Raw genomic sequence first — 22,919 nt, forward strand, 5'->3', positions numbered from 1 at the left:
CGGTGGCTCATGCCTGTAATCCCAGCATGTTGGGAGGCTGAGGCGGGTGGATCACTTGAGGCCAGGAGTTTGAGACCAGCCTGGCCAACATGGCGAAACCCCATCTCTACAAAAAAATACAAAAATTAGGTATGGTGACACATGCCTGTAACCCCCCTACTTGGGAGGCTGAGGCACGAGAATCTCTTGATCCTGGGAGGCAGAGGTTGCAGTGAACTGAGATCGTACCACTGCACTCTAGCCTGGGGGACAGAGTGAGACGGTCTCAAAAAAAAAAAAAAAGTTAGGATGGTCACTTTTGTTACACGTATTTTACCACATTAAAAAAGGTTTTTTAATGGGCCATAAACTCAATGTCCAAATAATCACCGTTGCTATTTTTTTTTAAAGTTTCACAAAATATTTTTTTAAATCCAGTTTCTGCCTTACGTAGCATTCCCTCTCCCCCACCAAAAAAAGTTTGTCATTTTCATGAATAAATACTTATTATCTGATACTGTGTGCTACTATTTAGTAGATACTAAGGATACATCATATAAAAATTACTGACTTAAATTTTATGGGAGCATAGGCTTTAAGATAATATGTAAACTATAGAATGTTAGCTAGTACTAAGTCAGAAAAATAAAGCAAGGAAGGGGGAGTATGAAGCATTGGAGAGGGAAATAATGACATTTTAGAAAGGGCGATCAGGAAAGGCCTCACTAGGAATGTCACTTTTGAGAAAACTTACTGTAATGAAGGAACGGTATATTGAGCAGAGGGAACAGTAAATACAGAGTCCTGGAAGAACATATATTCCTGGTTTTCAAGATTATTTTTAATTGTAAGATCCATATGACAAAATGTGCTACTTTAACTGTCAAGTATACAGTGCAGTGGCATCAACTTCATTCACAGTGTTGTACAACCATCACCACTACCTGTTGCCATTTTTTTATCATCTCAAGGCACTGTACCCATTACCAAATAACTTCTACTCTCCCTTTCCTCTAGCCCCAGTAACCTCTAATTTAGTTTTATGTACCTTCTGTCTGTGAATTTTCCTATTCTAAATACTTCATATAAGTGGAATCATAATATTTGCTTTGTGTCTGACTGCTAATATCTCTGAACATAGTGTCCTCAGGGTTCATCCATGTTGTGGCATGTATCAAAATTTTATTACTTTTTATGGCTGAGTAAGATTCTATTATAAATATCTGTTGATGGACACTTGGATTGTTTCCAGCTTTTGTCTATTGTGAATAATGCTGCTATGAGTGTTCATGTACAGGTTCTGTTTGAGTCCCTATTTTCAGTTGCTTTTGGTGAATAGTATGTACCTAGGAGTGATATTGCTGGGTCATAAAGTAATTCTCTGTTTAGCTTTTTTAAATGTTTACTGATTTAGGCCAGGCGCAGTGGCCCATGCCTGTAATCCCAACACTTGGAGAGGTTGAGGTGGGTGGATCACCTGAGGTCAGGAGTTCAAGATCAGCCTAGCCAACATGGTGAAACCCTGTGTCTACTAAAAATACAAAAAAAAATTACCTGGGCATGGTGGTGAGCGCCTGTAATCCCAGCTACTCGGGAGACTGAGGCAGGAGAATGGTTTGAATCCGGGAGGCAGAGGTTGCAATGAGCCAAGATCACACCATTGCACTCCAGTCTTGGTGTCAGTGTGAGACTCCGCCTCCAAGAAAATATATAAAATTTTGCTTATTTAGTTTTTTGTTTGTTTTTGTTTTTTAGACACAGGGTCTCACTCTGTCACCTAGGCAGTAGTGCAGTGGCGCAGTCAGCTCACTGCAGCCTTGGCCTCCTGGGCTCAAGCAGTCCTTCTGCCTCAGTCTCCTGAGTAGCTGGGACTGCAGGCACACATGTACCCGTCTGGCTTGTTTAACTTTTTGAGGAGCCACCACACTGTTTTCCACAGTGGCTATACCATTTTACATTCCTACGAGAAATGTATGAGGGTTCCAATTTCTTCACATCTTCTCCAACACTTGTTTATTTTTTATACCATTCCTAGTAGGTGTGAAGTGATATCTCATTGTGATTTCTATTTGTGTTTCCCTAATGACTGATGTTGAGTGTCTTCATGTCCTCCTTGGACATTCCTGTATCTTTTTTGATGAAATACCTAATGAAGTTCTTTGTCCATTTTTAAATTGGGTTGTCTTTCTGATACTGAGTTGTAGGAGTTCTTTAAAAATTCTGGATATTAAACCCTTATCAGATATATGATTTACAAATACTTTCTTGAATTCTGTGGGTTGCCTTTTTATTATCTTCTGCTACCTTTGGGTTTAGTTTGCTTTTCTATTTCCTTAGGGGTACAATTAGGTTATTAATTTAAGATGTATCTTTTAAAAATGTAGTTGTTCACAGGTATAACTTTCCCTCAGAGCATTGCTTTGATAAGCACTGGGTCTGATAAGTTTTGCTATATTGCGTTTCAATTTTCACTTGCGTATTTTCTAATTTTCCTCGTTATTTCTTCTTAGACCTATTGATTGTGTGCTGTTTAATTTTTACATATTTGTGATTTTTCTAATTTGGCTTCTGTTATCGATATTTAGATTTATTCCTTTGGAGTCAGAGAGGACAGTTTGTATACTTGTAATATTTTAAAATGTTTTAAGAATTGTTTTGTGGCCTACCATATGGCCAATCCTGGAGAATGTTTCATCTGCACTCTGGAAGAATGTATATTTTGCTATTGTTGGGTAGAGTGTCTGTATATGTATGTTAGGTCTAATTGGTTTGTAGTGTTGTTCAAGTCCTCTTTTTTTATTGATTTTCTGTCTGGTTGGTCTGTCCATTATTGAAAATGAGATATTTAAGTCTCCGACTATTGTAGAACTTTCTACAACTATATTGTAGAATTGTTTGTTTTTCCCGTCAATTCTGTGTATTTTTACTTCATAAATTTTGTGGGTCTGTTAGGTGCATACGTGTTTATAATTGTTATATCATATTGGTAGGTTGAGTCTCTTTCATCAGTATGTAATGTCCTTTGTCTCTTGTAACCTTTCTCTCTCTCTCTCGTACCCAGCCATTTTTTTTTTTCAGGCTGAAGTGCAGTGGCACAATCATAATTCACTGTGACCTCCAACTCCTGGGCTCAGGAGATCCTCCAGCCTCAGCCTCCCAGTTAGCTAGGATTATAGGTGTGCACCATCACACCGGCTAATTTAAAAATATATATTTTTTGCGTGTGTGGAAATGGGGTCTTACTGTGTTTCCCAGGCAGGTCTTGAACTCCTGGCCTCAAGCAATACTGTTACCTCAGCCTCCCAAAGTGCTGGGATTGCAGCAGGTATGAGTCACTGTGCAAGGCCCTCTTGTAACCTTTTTTTACTTACAGTATTTTGTTTGATACTAATATCCCAGCTCTCTTTTGGTTACTGTTTTTATGGAATGTATCTTCTCATTTGTTGTTTTTTATCCTGCTGTGACTTTGTATTTAGAGTGAACCTCTTGTAAACAGTATATAAGATGGATTATGTTTTTGTTTTCACTTTTATCCATTCTGCTAATCTTTTCCTTTTAAGTAGAAAATTTCATTCATTTACATTTAAAGTAATTATTGATAAAGAAAACATACTTCTGTTATTTTGCTTTTTGCTTTTTAATGTCTTGTATGCTCTTTTTTCCTTAATTCATCCATTACTGCCAATTTCTTATGTTTAGTTTTTTTTTTTTTTGTAGCATGCCATTTTTATTTACTTCTTTCCTTTTCCGTATATTTTTTAGTTATTTCCTTAATGGTTATGTTGCGGATTATAATTAACAAAAGTTATAACAATGTATTTTAAATGCCAAGTTAGTTTCAGTGGTATACACATGCTCTGCTCCTAAACATCTGTCTCTTCACCTTTCTGTTGTTATTATCAAAGATTACATCTGTCTACATTGTGTGCTCATTAACAGAAATTTAAATGGGTTATTTATTTGCCTTTAGGATCGCATTTTTTAAAAAGGCATTACATACCAAAGGTACAATAATGCTGGCTTTTATATTTACCTATATAATTACCTTTAGCAGCATTCTTTGTTTCTTCATGTGGCTTCAAGATACTCTCTAGTGTCCTTTCATTTTATCCTAATGGATTATTCCCTTAATCATGTCTTTTAGGGCAGCTCTACTAATAACAAACTCCTTTAGCTTTTGTTTATCTGCATGGGTCTTAATTTCTCTTCATTCTTAAAAAGTAGCTTTTTGCATAGAATTCTTAGTCAACAGTTTTTTTCTTTCAGCACTTCAAATATTTCATGTCAGCACCTCTGGCCTTCATGGTTTCTGATGAGAAATCCACTGTATCTTGTTGAGGCCCTCATGTACTTGATGAGTCTTTTTTCTCTTGCCACTTGCAAGATTCTCTTTGTCTTTTGACAAATTGACTATAATGTGTTACGATGTGATCTCTTAGAATTTATCCTCCGTGGAGTTTGGTGAGCTTCTTGGATATGTAGATTAATGTCTTTCATCAAATTTGGGGAGTTTGGGGCTATTATTTCCTCAAATAGTTTTTCTGCCCTTTTCTCTCTCTCCTCCTTCTGGGATGCTCACAATGTATATTTTATTCTCTTGATGTTGTCTCATAGGTTTTTTTAGGCTTGGTTCACTTTTCTTCTTCATTTTTCTTTTTCTTTTTCTTTTTCTTTTCCCTCCCCTCCCCTCCCTTTCCTTTCCTTGTCCTGTCCTTTTCTGATGGAGTCTCGCTCTGTCACCCAGGCTGGAGTACAGTGGCATGATCTCAGCTCACTACAAACTCTGCCTCTCGGGTTCAAGCAATTCTCCTACCTCAGCCTCTCCCAAGTAGCTGGGATTACAGGCGCCTGCCATCATGCCCAGCTAGTTTTTATATTTTTTTAGTGGAGACGGGGTTTCACCATGTTGGCCATGTTGGTCTCGAACTCCTGACCTCAGGTGATCCACCCGCCTTAGACTCCCAGAGTGCTGGGATTACAGGCGTGAGCCACCACGTCCAGCCTCTTCATTATTTTTTCTTTGTGATCTTCATATTGGAGAATCTGGTAATTTCAATTCTTCTATCTTCAAGTCTTCAAGTTTGCTGATTATTTCTTTGGTTTGCTCAAATCTCCTGTTGAACCATGATAATGAATTTTTTATTTGGGGTGTTATACTTTTCAGCTCTAGAATTTCTATTTTGTTACTTTTAAGATGTTATATTTCTGTATTGATATTCTTATTTTGTTCATATGCTGTTTTCCTGGTTTACTTTCATTCTTGGGCCATGGTTTCCTTTAGCTCTTTGATCATATCTAAGACACTTGATTTCAAGTTTTTGACCATCAAATCTAATGGACTTTCTAAGGGACAATTTCCGTCAACTTTTTTCTTCCTGTGGATGGGCTTTCTTATTCTTTGTATGCTTTCAGGGTGTGTGTGTGTGTGTGATTGTGGGCAGGGGTGCACATACACACGTGTGTGTGTACGTATGTGTGTGAGAAAGCCAGACCATTTGATAATGTGATGTGTTAACTTCAGAAATAAGATTTACCCGCTCCCTTAGCATTTGCTCTTCTTGATTGTTGAAGTCTGGAGTCATTCATTTAGACACTTTTCAAACTATTTTCTGTAGTGACTATATTGGTTGTTGTCTGAGGTTACTGAAGCCCCTATTACTTAGGTTTATGTTTAGCCAGTGTTTTAATACAGATTTCCTTGAATGCTAGGAGTATTTTCTTTCAAGCATTCTCTTGTTTGTTATAAATATTTGGCTGTTTTCCAGAGTTCTGATAAAGTTGGTTCTGACACTTCCTGCTTGTTTTTGGTGTTTCTGTGGAGAGACAGGTGTTCGGAGCTGTCTACTCTGTCATTTTGCTTACATCACTCTCTCATGCTTGGCTTTTTAGTGACCTGAAGAGGCCATTGTGGCTGAAGCAAGGGGGTGAGCAAGAGAGAAGTGCAGCCAGAGGTGAGGGCAGAGAGCTGTTCTGGTGGTGGTGCAGGGCCGTGCTTACAAGTCATAGTAAGGATTTCAGTTTTTCATGTGAGTGACATAAAGAGTCATTGGAGGGTTATGAGCAGAGGAGTGCCCTGTATTAACTTGCATTTTAATGAGATCACTGTTTTGAAACAGGGCAAGGTAAATAGCAGACTGTTAGTTGCCAATCAGGTGTCCAAGATGAGAAGTCAAGTAGTTTAAGTAAATGGGTCTAGATTTAAGGTAGTGATATATAATTAATAGATGTAAGTTAGGGAATTGCCAGTATAGAGATTTTATTTAAAACCTTGAGATTGGATGAAATCACCTTGGAAGTGATTATAGATAGAAAAGAGAAGAGGTTGGAGTCCTCCAACATTTGTAGATTGAAATCTGTAAAAAGAGAATGAGAATGAACACTCAGAAAAGTAGGAGAGAAACCAAGTGAATATCATATATAACAATTAAATGAAGTTAAGTGTTTCAAGGAGGATTCCATGATAACTACATCAAATGCTGCTGATAGGTAGTGTTAGATGAAACGTGAAAAACTACCCTTGTATTTTGTTATGTGAAGGTCCGTATGCCCTCAGGTCAGTTTGGTGAGATGATGGGAATAAAACTGGATTTCAAGAGAGAATGACAACAAATAAATTGAAGACAATAAACCTAAACAGATTTCTCAAGTTTGTTGTAAAGAGGAAGAAAGAAGGGGGAGGAAATTGAAAGGATAATAAATGGGATCAAGAGAGGGGATATTTGAAGATGAGAGAAATAACAGCTTGTTTGTATACAGATGAGAATGGGACAAATTGATGACTCAGAAGAGAGAAGAAAGAATTACTGGGGCAGTGCCTTTGAGTAGGCAAGTAGGTGGGGAAGGAAGGCAGAGGAAGGAGAGTTTTAATATTTTATTGCTTATTACAAGAATCAAACATTTTCCAACTTAAATCTAAAATAGTGGAGGAAACTTTTTAAAAGTAATTTCCTTGTTTTTTTGTTTGTTTGTCTGTTTTGGAGACGGTCTCTCTCTGTTACCCAGGCTAGAGTGTAGTGGCTCAATCATGGCTCACTGCAGCCTCAATCTCTCAGGCTCAAGCGATCCTCCCACCTCAGCCACCCAAATAGCTGGGACTACAGGAATGCACCATGCCTGGCTAATTTTTTTTTTATTTTTTATTTTTTGTAGAGACAAGGGTCTCATTTTGTTACCTAGGCTGGTCTCGAACTCCTGGGCCTAAGCATTCCTCCCACTTCAGCCTCCCAAAGTGCTAGGATTACAGATGTGAGCCACTGCACCTTGCCAGTTTTCAGATTTATTTGTGATATGATTGAAGAAAGCTGATCAGAAATACTTCAGCTTGTAGGTAGGAAACACAGTTATTCTGGCATGTGAGTATCTATATGCTAGCTGGTAAGGTGCCCAGGAAAGGGGAGATCAGATCAAATAATGACTGTACAACTGAATGGAAAGAGTACAAGTCCTTACCTGCTTTAATCCTTACTGGATACAGAGTTAATCAGTTCTTGTTACCTTTTAAAGGGCTAGCCCTAAATAATTAAGGGACAATATTGAATTTATATTAATTTAATATTAATACCCTTTCAATTGATATTTATTACTCAAAAGTATCTGGGCTTCCTAATTTTTTGATAAAAAGTAAGAATTCTAGATATCCTAAATTTAAATTTTCAAATTTCACTAATGTTTTACTAATATTTCCTGAGCTGTGACATTCTAAAGCTGACTCTTCCTCAAACCAAGCATCACTTGCTATTATTACTGATTATAAAAACATCTTGCTTTTGTATGGAAAACATTTTAATATGCGTTGTATCACTTAATCATTGTATCAAGTATGTAGGATAGGCAGAGGGTTTTTTGTTGATTCTTTAGTTTTTATATTTCTTCAGGTTCCTAATAATAAGGAGCTTTGTGGATGATACTGTGCATCTTCTAGAGAAGTAGTCTTCAACCTTTTTGGCACCGAGGATTGGTTTCGTGGATGGGGTAGGGAAGTAGGGGGTGGTGGATGGAGGGAGATGATTTCAGTATGAAACTGTTCCACCTCAGGCATTAATTAGATTCTCATAAGGGAGCACAGCCTAGATCACTTACACGTGCAGTTCACGATAGGGTTCAGGCTGCTATGAGAATCTAATGCTGCCGCTGATGTGACAGGAGGCGGAGCTTGGGCAGTAATGCTGGCCGACCTGCTGCTCACCTCCTGCTGTGCAGCCTGGTTTCTAACAGGCCACGCACCCATTCCATCTGCAGCCTGGGGTTTCAGGATCCCTGTTCTAGAGTTGTCATTTGTGATAGTCAGTAAAAATCATTTCAGTAAATTTTGAAGTTTTAAATTTTGATTGATTAAAATGATCTTGATAGCTTACCCTGTCTCAAAAAAAATTTTTTTCCTGAGTCATTTAAAAATATGTCTACTCTAGAGTTCTTATTTATTTTAAAATTTTTCCAGCGCTTAATTTTTACTTATATTACTAGCTTATTTTAACATTGTTGTAAGTTTCAAAGTTGTATTAGATAGATAAAATATTTTCTTTGAGAAGACATAGACTTCCACTGTAACTTAAATCATCCAGAGTAACTTCACCTACTTAATTTTTTCTCTGAAAGATCTACCTTGCAAATACTTGCCAAGTAAAATTAGTTGGTAATTAGGTTGAATAAAATCAGTTTTTGTTTTTGTTTTTGTTTTTTGAGACAGTGTCTCATTCTGTTGCCTAGGCTGGAGTGCAGTGGCACAATTATGGCTCACTGCAGCCTCAATCTCTCAGGCTCAAGCAGTCCTCCCACCTCAGCCTCCCAGGTAGCTGAGACTACAGGTACACACCACCATGGCCGAGTAGTTTTAAAATTTTTTTCTGAGATGGGTGTCACACTTGTTGCCCAAACTCCTAGGCTCAAGTGATCCTCCTTATCTAAAAGATACAACAGAAAATTAGAAGTTTCAAAATAATTTTACTTATATAAGTTTTATTCTTAAAGTAGCTTTATTGAGATATAATTCAGATACCATACAATTCATTCATCTAAAGTGTATATTTAGTGGCTTTTAGCATACTCAGAGTTGTTTATCCATTACCATAACCAATGTTAGAGCATTTTCATTACCCCCAAAAGAAATCCCATAACCTGCAGCTAACACTCACCAATCACCAGTCCTTCTACCCACCCACCATGCCACCAGCTCTAGGTGACCCACTAATCTATTTTCTCTATATATATACTTGCCTACTTTTGACATTTTATATAAATTGAGTCATAAAATACGTGGTTTTTTGTGACCTCTTTCACTTAGCATAATGTTTTCAGAGTTCATTTTTGTTGTAGCATGTATCAGTACTTAATTTCTCTTTATTGTTTTTGTTCCTTTTTTTCTAGGATTTTGACACTTCATGACATGTCATTATTTAGAGCAATAATGAATATTGACCTGTTTTGGATTAGTTGATGACCTTCGGAAATGATCCAATAATATCTACTATAGAGAAGCTGAATATACTCCATCTGTAGTGAACAGCCCGGATTGTTACAGAATTTTCAAGATGACAGATCCAATGATGGACTTTTTTGATGATGCCAATCTTTTTGGTGAGACCTTAGAAGGTTTGTCAGATGATGCATTTGTACAACCAGGACCTGTTTCACTAGTTGATGAATTGAATTTGGGTGCAGAATTTGAACCGTTGCACATAGATTCACTAAACCATGTTCAAGGTACTCCAACACATCAGAAGATGACTGATTTTGAACAGTTAAATCAATTTGATTCAATAAAATTTCACCATGTTAATCAAGCTTTTGGTAGCCCAGCTGAACATGTGTTATCTCCACACTCTCAGTTTAATTGTTCTCCAATCCATCCCCAAAACCAACCCAATGGTTTGTTTCCAGATGTATCAGATGGCAGTCCAATGTGGGGCCATCAGACAGCTACTAGCATTTCAAATCAAAATGGATCTCCTTTTCACCAACAAGGACATTCACACTCTATGCATCAAAATAAAAGCTTTGTGGCACACCATGACTTTGCCTTATTTCAGGCCAATGAACAACAAACACAGTGCACTTCACTACGCTCACAACAAAACAGAAATAATCTCAACCCAGGGCAGAATTCTCTTAGCCACTCTAAAAATTTTATGAATGTTTCTGGTCCACATAGAGTCAACGTTAACCACCCACCACAAATGACTAATGCATCTAATTCACAACAGTCTATTTCAATGCAGCAATTTTCTCAAACGTCGAATCCTTCAGCACACTTCCACAAGTGTAGCAATCATCAAGAAGGAAATTTTAATGGACCTTCCCCAAATATGACTTCTTGTTCTGTCAGTAATTCACAGCAATTTTCTTCACATTATTCCTTTTCCAGTAATCATATATCACCAAACAGTCTACTTCAGTCCTCTGCAGTTCTTGCATCTAATCATACAAATCAGACTTTATCTGATTTTACTGGAAGTAATTCCTTTTCACCTCATAGAGGAATCAAGCAAGAATCTACTCAGCATATCCTAAACCCCAATACATCATTGAATTCAAATAATTTCCAAATATTGCATTCATCACATCCTCAGGGTAATTATAGCAATTCAAAATTATCTCCTGTGCACATGAACTTCCCAGATCCTGTTGACTCAGGAACTCAAATGGGCCATTTCAATGATCATGTAGAAACTAATGGCTTTTCATCTTTAGAAGAGAATTTACTTCATCAAGTGGAATCTCAAACTGAGCCATTCACAGGACTTGACCCCGAGGACCTCCTTCAGGAGGGTCTTCTTCCTCACTTTGATGAGTCAACATTCGGACAAGATAATTCAAGTCACATTTTAGATCATGACCTTGATCGGCAGTTTACTTCGCATCTTGTAACACGGCCTTCTGATATGGCTCAGACTCAGTTGCAAAGTCAGGCTCGGAGTTGGCATTCATCATTTTCTAATCATCAGCATTTCCATGACAGAAATCACCTATGTTTACAGCGACAGGTATGTAGCTCTTTGCCTGTATTTTGGAGATTTGGGGGTAGGGTGAACTGTTAGTCATTGGGTTAATTTTATATGAGACATAGTCAAGATTTCTCAAACTTGGTAATTCCATTAAGTGAACATACGTATTTTGATAGAGGTTTATATTGTTTTACAAGTCTTGTATTGAAAGTGATTCACTGATATGCTCAAAGCAATAGATTAACTTCTATATTTAGAAAATTATAAGGTGTTAAGACATCTTTTGTGATGTTTATGGATACATTAGAGAGAAAGTTATTTTATCAAAAACAACTTAATAATCATAATTAAAAGGGAAAAACCAGACTGGGAAAATTTTATTGCAAATAGAATTAACGTTGAGTTAATATTCCTATAAAAAGCTTTATAAATTAGCAAACTTTTAAGATCTCAGTTGATAACTAGATAAAGCACATAAGCTGAAATTCACAAAAAGGAAATTAAACCAGAATAATATGCAGCTTTAATAATAAAAATTCAATTTAGAATGGTTTCATTTTTACCTATTAGAAAAATATGTTAAATGTTAATGCTTAATGCTGGCAAATTTATGGTGAAATTGGTACCTACATGGCTTTGTTAATTGATGCAAATATTTTGAAAAGCAATTTGGTACTAGATTAAAGAGTATAAAAATTCTCCATTTTAATAACCGAAACATAGCAGAAGTATATACCCAAAGATATTTATCTTAGTATACTTACAAGGGACAGCTGAAAAAAGCATAGCTCATTATTGTAATCACAATAGACCATAGGCACTAAAAAGATTTTGAACACTAACATTGAGAATATGTTAATGTTGGGGAAAAGAGCGTAATTCAAAATTAAGATCACAGTAAAGCAAGGTTAAGAGTGTGGCCTTTGGTACCAGACTACCTGGTTTAGAATCGTGGGTCCTGTTACTTACTAATTGGGTGACTTTGACTTAGATTTCTGTGCGTCTCCTTTTCCTCATCTTTAAAATGTGAAATAATAATAGGATCCAGCTAATAGGGCTTTGGAAAGGATTAATAGATTTGTAACATGTAAACATGCTTAGACTATGCCTAGCATATAGTTAGAAATTAATACTTTTTTTGTTTTTTTGGATTTTTCTTTTGAGACGGGTCTCACTCTATCACCCAGTTTGAAGTGCAGTGGCACCATCAGGGCTCACTGCAGCCTCAACCTCCCTGGGCTCAGGTGATCCTCCTGCCTCAGCCTCCTGGGTAGCTGGGACTGTAGGCACGTGCCACCATGCCTGGCTATTTTTTGTATTTTTTGTAAAGATGTGATCTTGTCATGTTGCCTGGGCTAATCTCGAGCTCCTGTGCTCAACCAGTCCAGTCTCCTCGGCCTCCCAAAGTGCTGGGATTATGGACATGAGACACTCTGCCCAGTCTTAAGTGTATTTATTAATTATACTTTTTTTCATAGTGGTATGAAAATATGTATATGGGCCAGTTATGTTAGCTTATGCCTGTAATCCCAGCACTTTGGGAGATTGAGGTGAGAGGATTGCTTGAGGCCAGGAATTCCAGACCAGCCTGGGCAATGTAACGATACTCTGTCTCTACAGTAAATACATTTAAAAAAAAATTAGCCAGGTATGAGGGTGCACTCCCGTAGTCCCAGCTACTCAAGAGGCTGAGGTGAGCAGATAGCTCAAACCCAGGAGTTTCAGGCTGAGGTAAGCCATGATCACACCACTGCCAGTCTAGGCATTAGAATCAGACCCTGTCTCTGAGAAAAAAAGAAAATTTGCATATGAAAAAAATACCAGAAGAAAATAGGTTTAAGTAGTGCAGTTTTTCCCTTACTTTCTACAATTTTGTGGTGAATACATTACTTTTATAATAATTAATGTAATATTTTATGTTTTTGAAAATTCTCTTGTTAAATTAAGGATTCATAAAATGCTTCAATACCTTGGTTACCTGTGAGATTCTGTGGCCAATGAAATATACCAAAGTTCTTGAAATTAAATATTTAGGGATCCATTTTTCATTTTAAAGCCTTGAAGTATTTGAAAAAGAAAAAATCTTTGTCTTTCCCATTGGATTGACTTTTAGTTCTATTTCTTTTCTCCTTTTTTGAGAAGGAGTCTCACTGTGTCTCCCAGGCTAGAGTGCACTGACACAATTTCCGCTCACTGCAACCTCCGCCTCCCAAGTTCAAGTGATTCTCCTCCCTCAGCCTCCTGAGTAGCTGGGATTACAGGCGTGTGCCACTATGCCCAGCTAATCTTTGTATTTTCAGTAGAGACGGGGTTTCAGCATGTTGGCCAGGCTGATCTCTGGTCTTGAACTCCTGACCTCAGGTGATCCACCGGCCTCGACCTCCCAAAGTACTGGCATTACAGGCGTGAGCCACCATGCCCGGCCACTTTAGTTCTATTTCAGAACAATATTTCAGCACATTTTTTGAAATGTCTAGGGAGATGTAGAAATATTTAAAAGACACTTATAAACCCTCCATCTCCCCCTCTTTTTGTGACATGAGTTGAGTATTGTGATTTTGCTCCCTCTACTGGAGGAAGATCAAGCATCTCAGAAGGACCCTGGGAAAACTCTCCACTGATTGAACTTAGGTGCATCTATCTACTTTGTATGTAGGTTTCTGACTAGTTTGACCAATCATTTTTGTCCAGTGTATACTTGAAATTACGAGAGCTTATTGATTTATTTTTAAACATTTTATTCTTCTAAGACGTTATCATTTTGATTCATTTTTTTTTGTTGTTTTTGTTTTGTTTTTTAATTAATGCATTTCTAAACATGTTTCCCGGGCTTTAAAAAGTAGTAAGGACTCCTTTTTATAGATTTGGAATGAATGGAGGATAATTATAAATAACTAAAGCAGTCTCTAATGCTAGCACGTAGATAGAGAGCACTCCATCTGAGAGAAGTTATTTTCAGACCTACCTTAACCAACCTTTCATAAATCATCTTATTCTACACTGATAAATACAGTTTTAAGTCACTCACTTTTTTGTTTCAGTTTTGTTTTGTTTTGTTTTGTTAACTTGTTCTTTTTTCACATGTCCAAAAACTGATAAAGGGCAGTTCGTTTGGAATACTTTTTTGACTTATTGAAAGTCTATTCTCAGCCCACAGTGGCTCACAGCTGTAATCCCAGAACTTTGGGAGGCCGTGGCAGGTAGATCACTTGAGGTCAGGAGTTCGAGACCAGCCTGGCCAACATGGCGAAACCCCATCTCTACTAAAAATACAAAAATTAGCTGGGCATGGTGGCGCATGCCTGTAATCCCAGCTACTTGGGAAGCTGAGGCAGGAGAATCGCTTGAACCTGGGAGGCTGAGGTTCTGATGAGCCGAGATCACGCCATTGCATTCCAGCCTGGACAACAGAGCAAGACTCTGTCTCAAAACGAAAAAAGAAAAGAAAGTCTGTTCTCGACCAGGTGCCATGGTTTACGCCTGTAATCCCAACACTTTGGGAGGGTGAGACAGGAGGATGAGTTGAGCCTGGGAGTTTGAGGCTGCAGTGAGCTGTGATTGTGTTGCTCCACTTAGCAGCCTGGGTAATAGTGAGACGCTGTCTCAAAAAAAAAGAAAAAGAAAAAAACTCTTTTCTCAAGTTTCCTATTACTTCTTAGTTTAAACAGTGATATTTGGGATTTGTTGATTGTGAGAGTGAAAAAGAGAGATGGATTGGTAGCGAGGATTATCATGATTATTGTATGTTGCATATCAGTTTTATATGTACTGAATTATAGGTCACACATCTTAAATATATGAAATGCAAATGATTTAATATGTGGAATTCATGACAAATTTTGACAGAGCATAGACTTTTTTGCCTATATAATTTTTGCATGTTCTGTATAGTTAAAGTACTACACAGCTGAAATGTTATATTAATAAAGAGTTCTTATATTATTATGATGCTTCCACAGGTTCTATGGAAAGAAATTTTTTTCTGGGTTCTTTATTGGGCTTCTTTAACTCTCTTAATTGTAGTAATTTCACTTTAGACTAAATTAACATCACTACATGTGTATAGAAGTTAACAGATTTAAACATAATGAAGTGGCATAATTTTTTAGTTTATGAAAAATAATTTTGAGGTACATTTTGTTAGAGCCAAAACAAGACATTCTTTAACCTACTGTTTAAAAAACCATGGATGACACTCTATTTAGAATTCTAGAATGCTTTAGTGAGAATATTGAATATTTAAAGACTATTTATAAGCCTTGCTTTTTTCTTTCTTTTTTTTTTCTTGAGATGGTCTCGCTCTGTCACCCTGGTTGGAGTGCAGTGGTAGATCTCAGCTTACTGCAACCTCTGCCTCCTGGGTTTAAGCGATCCTCCCGCGTCAGCTTCCCAAGCTGCTGGCACCACAGGCACGTACCACCATGCCTCACTAATTTTTGTATTTTTTTGTAGAGATGGGGTTTTGCCATGTTGGCCAGGCTGGTCTCGAACTCCTGAGCTCAAGTGATCCACCTCAGCCTCCCAAAATGGTGGGACTACAGGTGTGAGCCACCGTGCCTGACCCAGCCTTGCTTTTTTAAATTTCCCAACTATAGTGGGGTGATTGTAGATATCACTTCAAATATCTCAGCGTACGCTAAAGTATGTGTCAATTGTTAACAACAGTGAATATTGCTGATTTGACTCTAGAATTTTACTGCTTAGAAAAGAGAGAGGAGCCAGGACACAGTGGGAAGAGAGGCCAGAGGGAGATGGAGAATAGTGGGGTTGTTGGGAGGAGGAAGACAAAAGAAAAAAAGTGAGAATCTATAGCAAGTGTTTCCAAATGTAAGTATGTACAAGACATAACGTAGGGAAAATACTAGCTTATTTATCATCTCTAATTTTTGGACCAAAGGAATTTTGAGAGAATAATACTCTGAACTTTTTATTGCTCTCATGACAAATATTTTCTGCTGTCTTTATAGCAGAATCTTTAGTTTTTGTCTTATTTGTGAAGTGGAAATAACATGTGGAGCACTGTGTGATCTCTCAATGTTTGTAAATTAAGTTTAGTGTAAAAGTTCTATGTAAGTGAGACATGTTATGAGGGATGGCAGAACTGGCATTGAAAATAGGAAATAGAATTTTAAGATATACTCATACATAATGTTTTATTGCCTTTTGTATTTTGATAGATTTTGTACTTTATTACCTTGATTTATTATTTCTTTTCCTAAAGATAGAGAAATTTACATTACTTATAAACTTAAAAAAAAACTTTTAAAAGAAAGATAGGTTTGAGCAGCCCATGTAAGGCTTTTTTTTTTTGGTGGGGGACAGGGTCTTTGTCACTCAGACTGGAGTGCAGTGGGGTGTGATCATGGCTCATTGCAGCCTCCATCTCCTGGACTCAAGCAGTTCTCCTGCCTGAGCCTCCCCTGTAGTGAGCCACCAAGCCTGGCTAACTTTTTTTATTTTTTGTGGAGACAAGGTCTCACTTTGTTGCCCAGGCTGGACTCAAGCTTCTGGCCTCCAGCAATCCTCCCACCTCAACCTACCAAGGTGCCTGACAAATTTAATAAATGGTTGTTATAAAAAAAAAATGGTCCATATCAAAAACAATGTGAAGAATAAGTCATTTGTAATATTATTACCAAAAGATAATCACTGTTGCTGTTGTGTTATGTAAGATTCCAGTGAGATCTCTTGTTTGTCCTTTTTCCATTTCCCATATACATATTTTTAATTTTTTATTTTTTGTTGAGATGGAGTTTCACTTTTGTTGCCCAGGCTAAAGTGCAATGGTGCGATCTTGGCTCACCACAACCTCCACATCCCAGTTTCAAGCAATTCTTCTGCCTCAGCCTCCCAAATAGCTGGGATTACAGGAATGCGCCACCACGCCCAGCTAATTTTGTATTTTTAGTAGAGACAAGGTTTCTCCATGTTGGTCAGGCTGGTCTTCAACTACTGACCTCAGGTGAACCGCCTGCCTTGGCCTCCCAAACTGCTGGGATTACAGGCGTGAGCCACTGTGCCTGGCCGATATTTTTGAATTTTTAAGAAACAAAATTGAGATCATATAGTTCACACCTTGTGGCAAATTGCTTTTTAACCTTCCAATGAATATGTTGCATACATTTTCCATGGCATTATTTTTCTAAAAATGATTTTGAGTGGCTGAATAATTTGTAATGGTTTAGCAACCATTGTAATGTTGCTAAAGTTCCATATAAAAGTAAGGTTATTACTGAGATCTGGAAAAATCTGAATCAAGGTGATTAAAATATCTTCATATTTTTATTGCATATATTACTGTAATAATTGAATTTAAAGTAGAAGCATAGTAATAAAAAATTAGAATAGGTAAGACATATAACATTTACATTGTGCCAAGCACTGTTCTGAATACTTAACATATGTTATCACATTGATCCATCACAACCATCCTTTTATTTGGATATGATTTTTTTTCCTTCAATTTACATGGTTGGAAACTGAGATCCAGATAAATTAAGTAATAAACCCCAAGTCACACAGCCAGTAAATGGCCGCACTGGATTCAAACCCAATTTGACTCCATTATTTCTGATCTTAACAACTTTCACTTTACTTAAAAGCATATTAATACATTGTGATATTTAACAATAATGTACTAAATGATTTCTTCCCTCTTCTGCCATTGAAAAATTAAAAACTGGCTTTAGAATCTTTAAGTGGCAAAGACCATGCCTCTCATGTTTTCTGGCTATATTCACAATAGTTTATCTATTAGCAGAGGAAAAACCAATGCCAAAAGAAAACAAACAAAAAAACTCAACTAGGCCAGGTGTGGTGGCTCACACCTGTAATCCCAGCACTTTGGGAGATGGAGGCAAGAAGATCACTCGAAGTCAGGAATTCAAGACCAGCCTGAGAAACCACAGTGAGATCCTGACTATACAAATATGTATTTTTTTTATTAGCTGGGAGTGATGGTGTGCACCTGTAGTCCTAGCTACTTAGGAGGCTGAGGCAGGAGGATCACTTGAGCCCAGGAGGTTGAGGCTGCCGTGAGCCAGGATTGTGCCATTGCACTCCAGCCTGGGTGATAGAGTAAGGCCCCGTCTCAAAAAACAAAAAATAACAACAAAAAAAACTAAGAAGTGTTCTGACTTTGTTTTTTGTTTTTTGTTGGGGGGGGGGTTGTTGTTGTTGTTGTTGTTGTTGTTGTTGTTGTTGTTGTTTTTGAGACAGAGTCTCGCTCTGTCGCCCAGGCTGGAATGTAGTGGCGCAATCTCAGCTCGTTGCAACCTCCACCTCCCAGGTTCAAGTGATTCTTGTGCCTCAGTCTCCCAGGTAGCTGGGATTACAGTCATGCACCACCATGCCTGGCTACTTTTTTGTATTTTCAGTAGAGATGGGGTTTCGCCATGTTGCCCAGGTTGATCTCGAACTTCTGACCTCAACTGATCTGCCCGCCTCGGCCTCCCAAAATGCTGGGATTACAGGCATGAGCCACCACTCCCAGCGATGTTTTGACATTTTTTATAAGATTATGTGTAAGACGATAGCAACAAATGCCCTAAAGGTAAATCCAATAATTATCTTCAAATATTTTGAAGGACTTTAGAGGTCATTATTAGGCCATGTAAGTAGAAGTCACAGAAAAGCAGATTGTCATTTAATTTAAGGAAGAAGTTTGAAATAAAGCTCTTCACTGAAAGCAGGGAGATGGAATAGCTTAGATATGTCACAGAAAGAATTTCTGTAGCAGGTGAAAAATGGACTAAATTGGAAGGTTATTTCAACTCTTAAGATTCTATGGTTGTAATTTTAGGTTTTATTATAGGATGTAACATTCATATTGCCTATTTAGCTCCTGAGTGGCAATTACAAAAGATGAAGAAAGGTAAACACATGACAAGTCCTCCACTATCCAGTTATGTCAGGAAATTATTTGTTACAGATGAATAAATTTTCCAGATAGATGGAATGTATTTTAGCAAGACTCAAAAACTTTAATTACATGGATCTTTTCATTCCCCCCACCCCAGAAGTTAATGGTGGTGGTGGTAGAATGCTCTGTTGGAACAAGATGAAAATAATTTTAAAGGGAGGTCTCACATGTTTACATTTTTTTTTAATTTTTTTAATTTTTTTTTATTATACTTTAGGGTTTTAAGGTACATATGCACAATGTGCAGGTTTGTTACATATGTATCCATGTGCCATGTTGATTTCCTGCACCCATTAACTCGTCATGTTTACATTTTTGACAGTTATTTTTGATACCTCCAGGAATTACCCTGACTTAATGTATTCGATTGAAATACATTAGATATTTGAAAATCATCTTAAGCAGAGTTAATTTTATATATATTAGTTATTATAAAAGGAAAACCTATATAAAACTAAAGCAAAGAATTTGCTGTAGTTTGCTCACACCCAAGCTATTTGCTGTTTTTCTTTCTAAGGTACTTTAGTTATAGCATACTATTTTAAAAAATGGTACCTTTTCCTAAGTCAAAAAAGCATCAGATATATGCACAATTAAAAAACTTGTCACTCTACTTTTGCCCTAAGCAAAAAGAAGAAAAATGACTTATAAAATATTTAGATTGTCTCCTTGAATAATTAAAACTTTTATAAGGTACCATCCCTCTATTTTTCAGAATTTGTTTAAATCTTTATGCATTTGGCATGGTATTACTTACAAAAGTTTCAAAATTCCTAATTGTCTGACTAAGCCAAAGCATAAAATAGAAATTCTGTCTAGGAATTTCTTTCAGTTGTTTTTTCACTTAAAATGGACTAGTTCTTGGTTTTGTTATTTCTGTCAGATCTTCTGTATTAAAATGTTCTATTTTAACTGGGAAATTATAGAATATTAGCTAGTTCTGAAATACATCCAGTTATTAAACTATGTAGTATATTGTAGAAGAGTTAAGCTTTGTACTGCCTGTCAGGAATCAGAGTAACAGAAATTCCAGTTGTTAACATTAGCTTTAAGGCTATTGACCTCTAGCATGCATACTTAAGGGTAAGAGGTGAACGGAAAGTAAATTCCAGGAGTGTGAAAAACCCAGCTGTTGGTGAGAAATTTGTGGATTAGTGCAGTATATGAAGAATGTGAGACTGAAGCCAAACTTCAAAATAGGTCTCACAAAATTTTGTTGTATTTAATTGTATTTAGGAGGTACATTCCCAGATACCTTAGGACTACTCAGTCACTTACTTATCATTATTAATATATGAAATTTAAGATAATTTGTTAGGACCTACAGAGTCATCAAATTTGTTCCTATTATTGTAACATTAATACAAAGCTATTTTGAAATAAGTATGGATGACAAGGTTTGTCTATTTGGGTAATTGGACTGAAATGATTTTAAATTAAGGAAATGTTTTAATACAGTATGATGTGGATATAGTTAGGAAGCATGGACTGCAGTTTCTTGTTAAATAAAATCTGGTCATTTGCTTTGGTCAACTATGCAAATACCTTGCACATTTACTATGCAAGGAATACCTTACAAATTATGGAAAGAGGATAATCTTTGAGAGCTGTTTTTCCTACATAAGTGTGTGTTTGTATGCCTGAAAACAGTACAGGTTTACAATGACCATTTCATGGATTCATAGACTATTTGACCTGGACATGGTTTTACTCTCTCCTCGTATGCAAAGAATAAACAGGGTTAGAAAGATCATGACTTGCTTGCTGTCACATAACTAGTTAGCATGTTCCTTTCCTAGATCAAACTGTGTAGTGTTCAAAGCTGATCAGAAGTGACAGCAGTACCCACACTATGGACAGATACATATTTAATAGGCCATATTATAAAATACAATTGTACCTGGTTGTCTTTGGTTATTGAGAAATAATTTTTAGTTTTGTATGTGTCAATTTTAATGTCTATAAATTTTTTATCTCTGTGTTTAGTGTTTAAAAATGTAACTTTACTGTACCTTGTCAAATGTAGGTATAAATTGTATATACATTTGAATGACTGAATTTTAAATAACATCTGTGTTTTAGAAATGTTGCCTTTTTAGCACTTCTGTTTGTTCAGTATTTATTAGATGTCTGCCATATGTAAGAAACTATGCCAGGCACTGAGGTTGCAGAGATGATTAAGAGAAAATTATCCTACTTTCCTATTGTTCTGTATTATAATTTCAGAGATGTTCTCTTTTCATTTCTGATTCATTTCCAGTTGACAGTGGTTTCTAGCACTTTCTCTTAGCCCTCTAGCTTAGTGATTTGTAATGAGTAATTTACAAACAAGATTTATTTTCGTTGTACTTAAAGAAGGTGTTCCTCTAAGTTTCTAGCTTAGCTCTTTGTTTCGTGGCATTTGACAATCTGTAATTATCTGATTCTTCAAATACATATTATATACATAATATAATGTGTATCATATATACATATCATATATAGCTATCTAAGGTCCAATTGCTTTTGTAAATGACAGTGCCAAGAAAGTGGACCCTTCTCTTTTTAGTTTCTATTCTACCTATATTTATTACAAATTATTGCAAAACTCTTACAAAAATGTGCAATGGGGTTCAACTTTTATGAGATTTTTGTTAAAAAAAGGATTATTGGTCACGTAGACAGATATTCTTAGAAGATTATATTGTAAGATAAATTTCCTAGGATTTTTCCCCCTAATTACATTAAGTGAAAGTAAGATTTTGGAAGTAATTTTTAAAAATAATATAGGAAACATTGAGTATAATTAGAATTAGAAATAGTAATAACATTTGCTTTATTTATTTATTTTTATTTTTATTTTTTTGAGACGGTGTTTCGCTCCATCCCCTAGCCTGGAGTGCAGTGGCGCGATCTCAGCTCGTTGCAACCTCCACCTCCCCGGTTTGAACAATTCTCCTGTCTCAGCCTTCCAAGTAGCTGGGACTACAGGCGCCTGCCACCATTCCCAGCCAATTTTTGTATTTTTAACAGAGACGGGGTTTTCACCTTGTTGGTCAGACTGGCTTTGAACTCCTGACCTTAGGGAATCCACCTGCTTCAGCCTCCCAAAGTGCTGAGATTACAGGCGTGAGCCACCGTAGCTAGCCTGCACAATATTTTTAAAAGTGGTTTTACCCACATTATTTGAGTTTTTTAGTAGTACATTGGAATATATACAGATATGTTAATATAAAAGTTGGTATTATTTTGTGGAATTTACAGATTTGAGGTGTTGAGAGAAAAAGTGACCTCTAATGTAGATAGCTACTAATGGTTTAGTAGAAACTTGGCTCTAAATTTATTATACATTCTATGGTACCTAACTGCCTTTTACTCACAGCAGCAAAAAAACAAACGTTCATAGAGCACCTGTTATGTATTAGGTTGGTGCAAAACTTTCAGTGGCAAAAATTGCAATTATTTTGCACCAACCTATCAGGTATTGTGCTAAGTACTAAAAGTACAACTATAAAGAGACTATTTTTGGGAGTGGAGGGGCAGACAGGGAATGGCTGTGTTACCCGGGCCGGAGTACAGTGGTGCAATCACAGCACACTGTAGCCTTGAACTCCTGGGTTCAAGAGATCTTCCCACCTCAGCCTCCTAAGTAGCTAGAACTGCAGGCGTGGGCCACCACGCCTGGCTAATTTTAAAATTTTTAAATTATAGCTGTGAGTCACCAGGTATGGTGCTTTCGGAGCACCAGCACTTTGGGAGGCTGAAGTGGACAGGTCACTTGAGCTCAAGAGTTTTGAAACCAGTCTGAGCCTCATGGTGAAACCCTGTCTCTACTAAAAATACAAAATTAGCTGGGCGTTGTGGTGCATACCTGTAGTCCCAGTTACTCGGAAGCCTGAAGTGGGAGGATCGCTTGAGCATAGGAGGTCAAAGCCATAGTTATCTGATATCATGCCCTGCACTGCAGCCTGGGTGACAGATGAGACCCTGTCTCAAAACATATAAATAAATAAAATAAAATTTTGTTGTAGAAATGGATCTTGCTGGCCGGGTGCGGTGGCTCACGCTTGTAATCCCAGCACTTTGGGAGGCCGAGGCGG

General features: G+C 37.0%; 1 protein-coding gene across 11 annotated transcripts in view; it reads left to right on the top strand.

Moving 5' to 3' along the window:
- The window catches only part of CHD9 (chromodomain helicase DNA binding protein 9), a 282,887-nt gene that overhangs the window by 99,748 nt on the left and 160,220 nt on the right, over positions 1–22,919 (top strand). For all 11 annotated transcript variants that reach the window (XM_058440975.1, XM_032157338.2, XM_058440973.1 and 8 more), the window contains one exon: positions 9,343–10,958. In XM_058440975.1, the coding sequence (XP_058296958.1) occupies positions 9,507–10,958 (1,452 nt within the window). In that variant the 5' untranslated portion in view covers positions 9,343–9,506. The remainder of the gene's footprint in view (positions 1–9,342; positions 10,959–22,919) is intronic.

The sequence above is a fragment of the Hylobates moloch genome, unplaced genomic scaffold (assembly GCF_009828535.3).
Source record: "Hylobates moloch isolate HMO894 unplaced genomic scaffold, HMol_V3 SCAFFOLD_6, whole genome shotgun sequence".
NCBI classification, from domain to species: Eukaryota; Metazoa; Chordata; class Mammalia; order Primates; family Hylobatidae; genus Hylobates; species Hylobates moloch.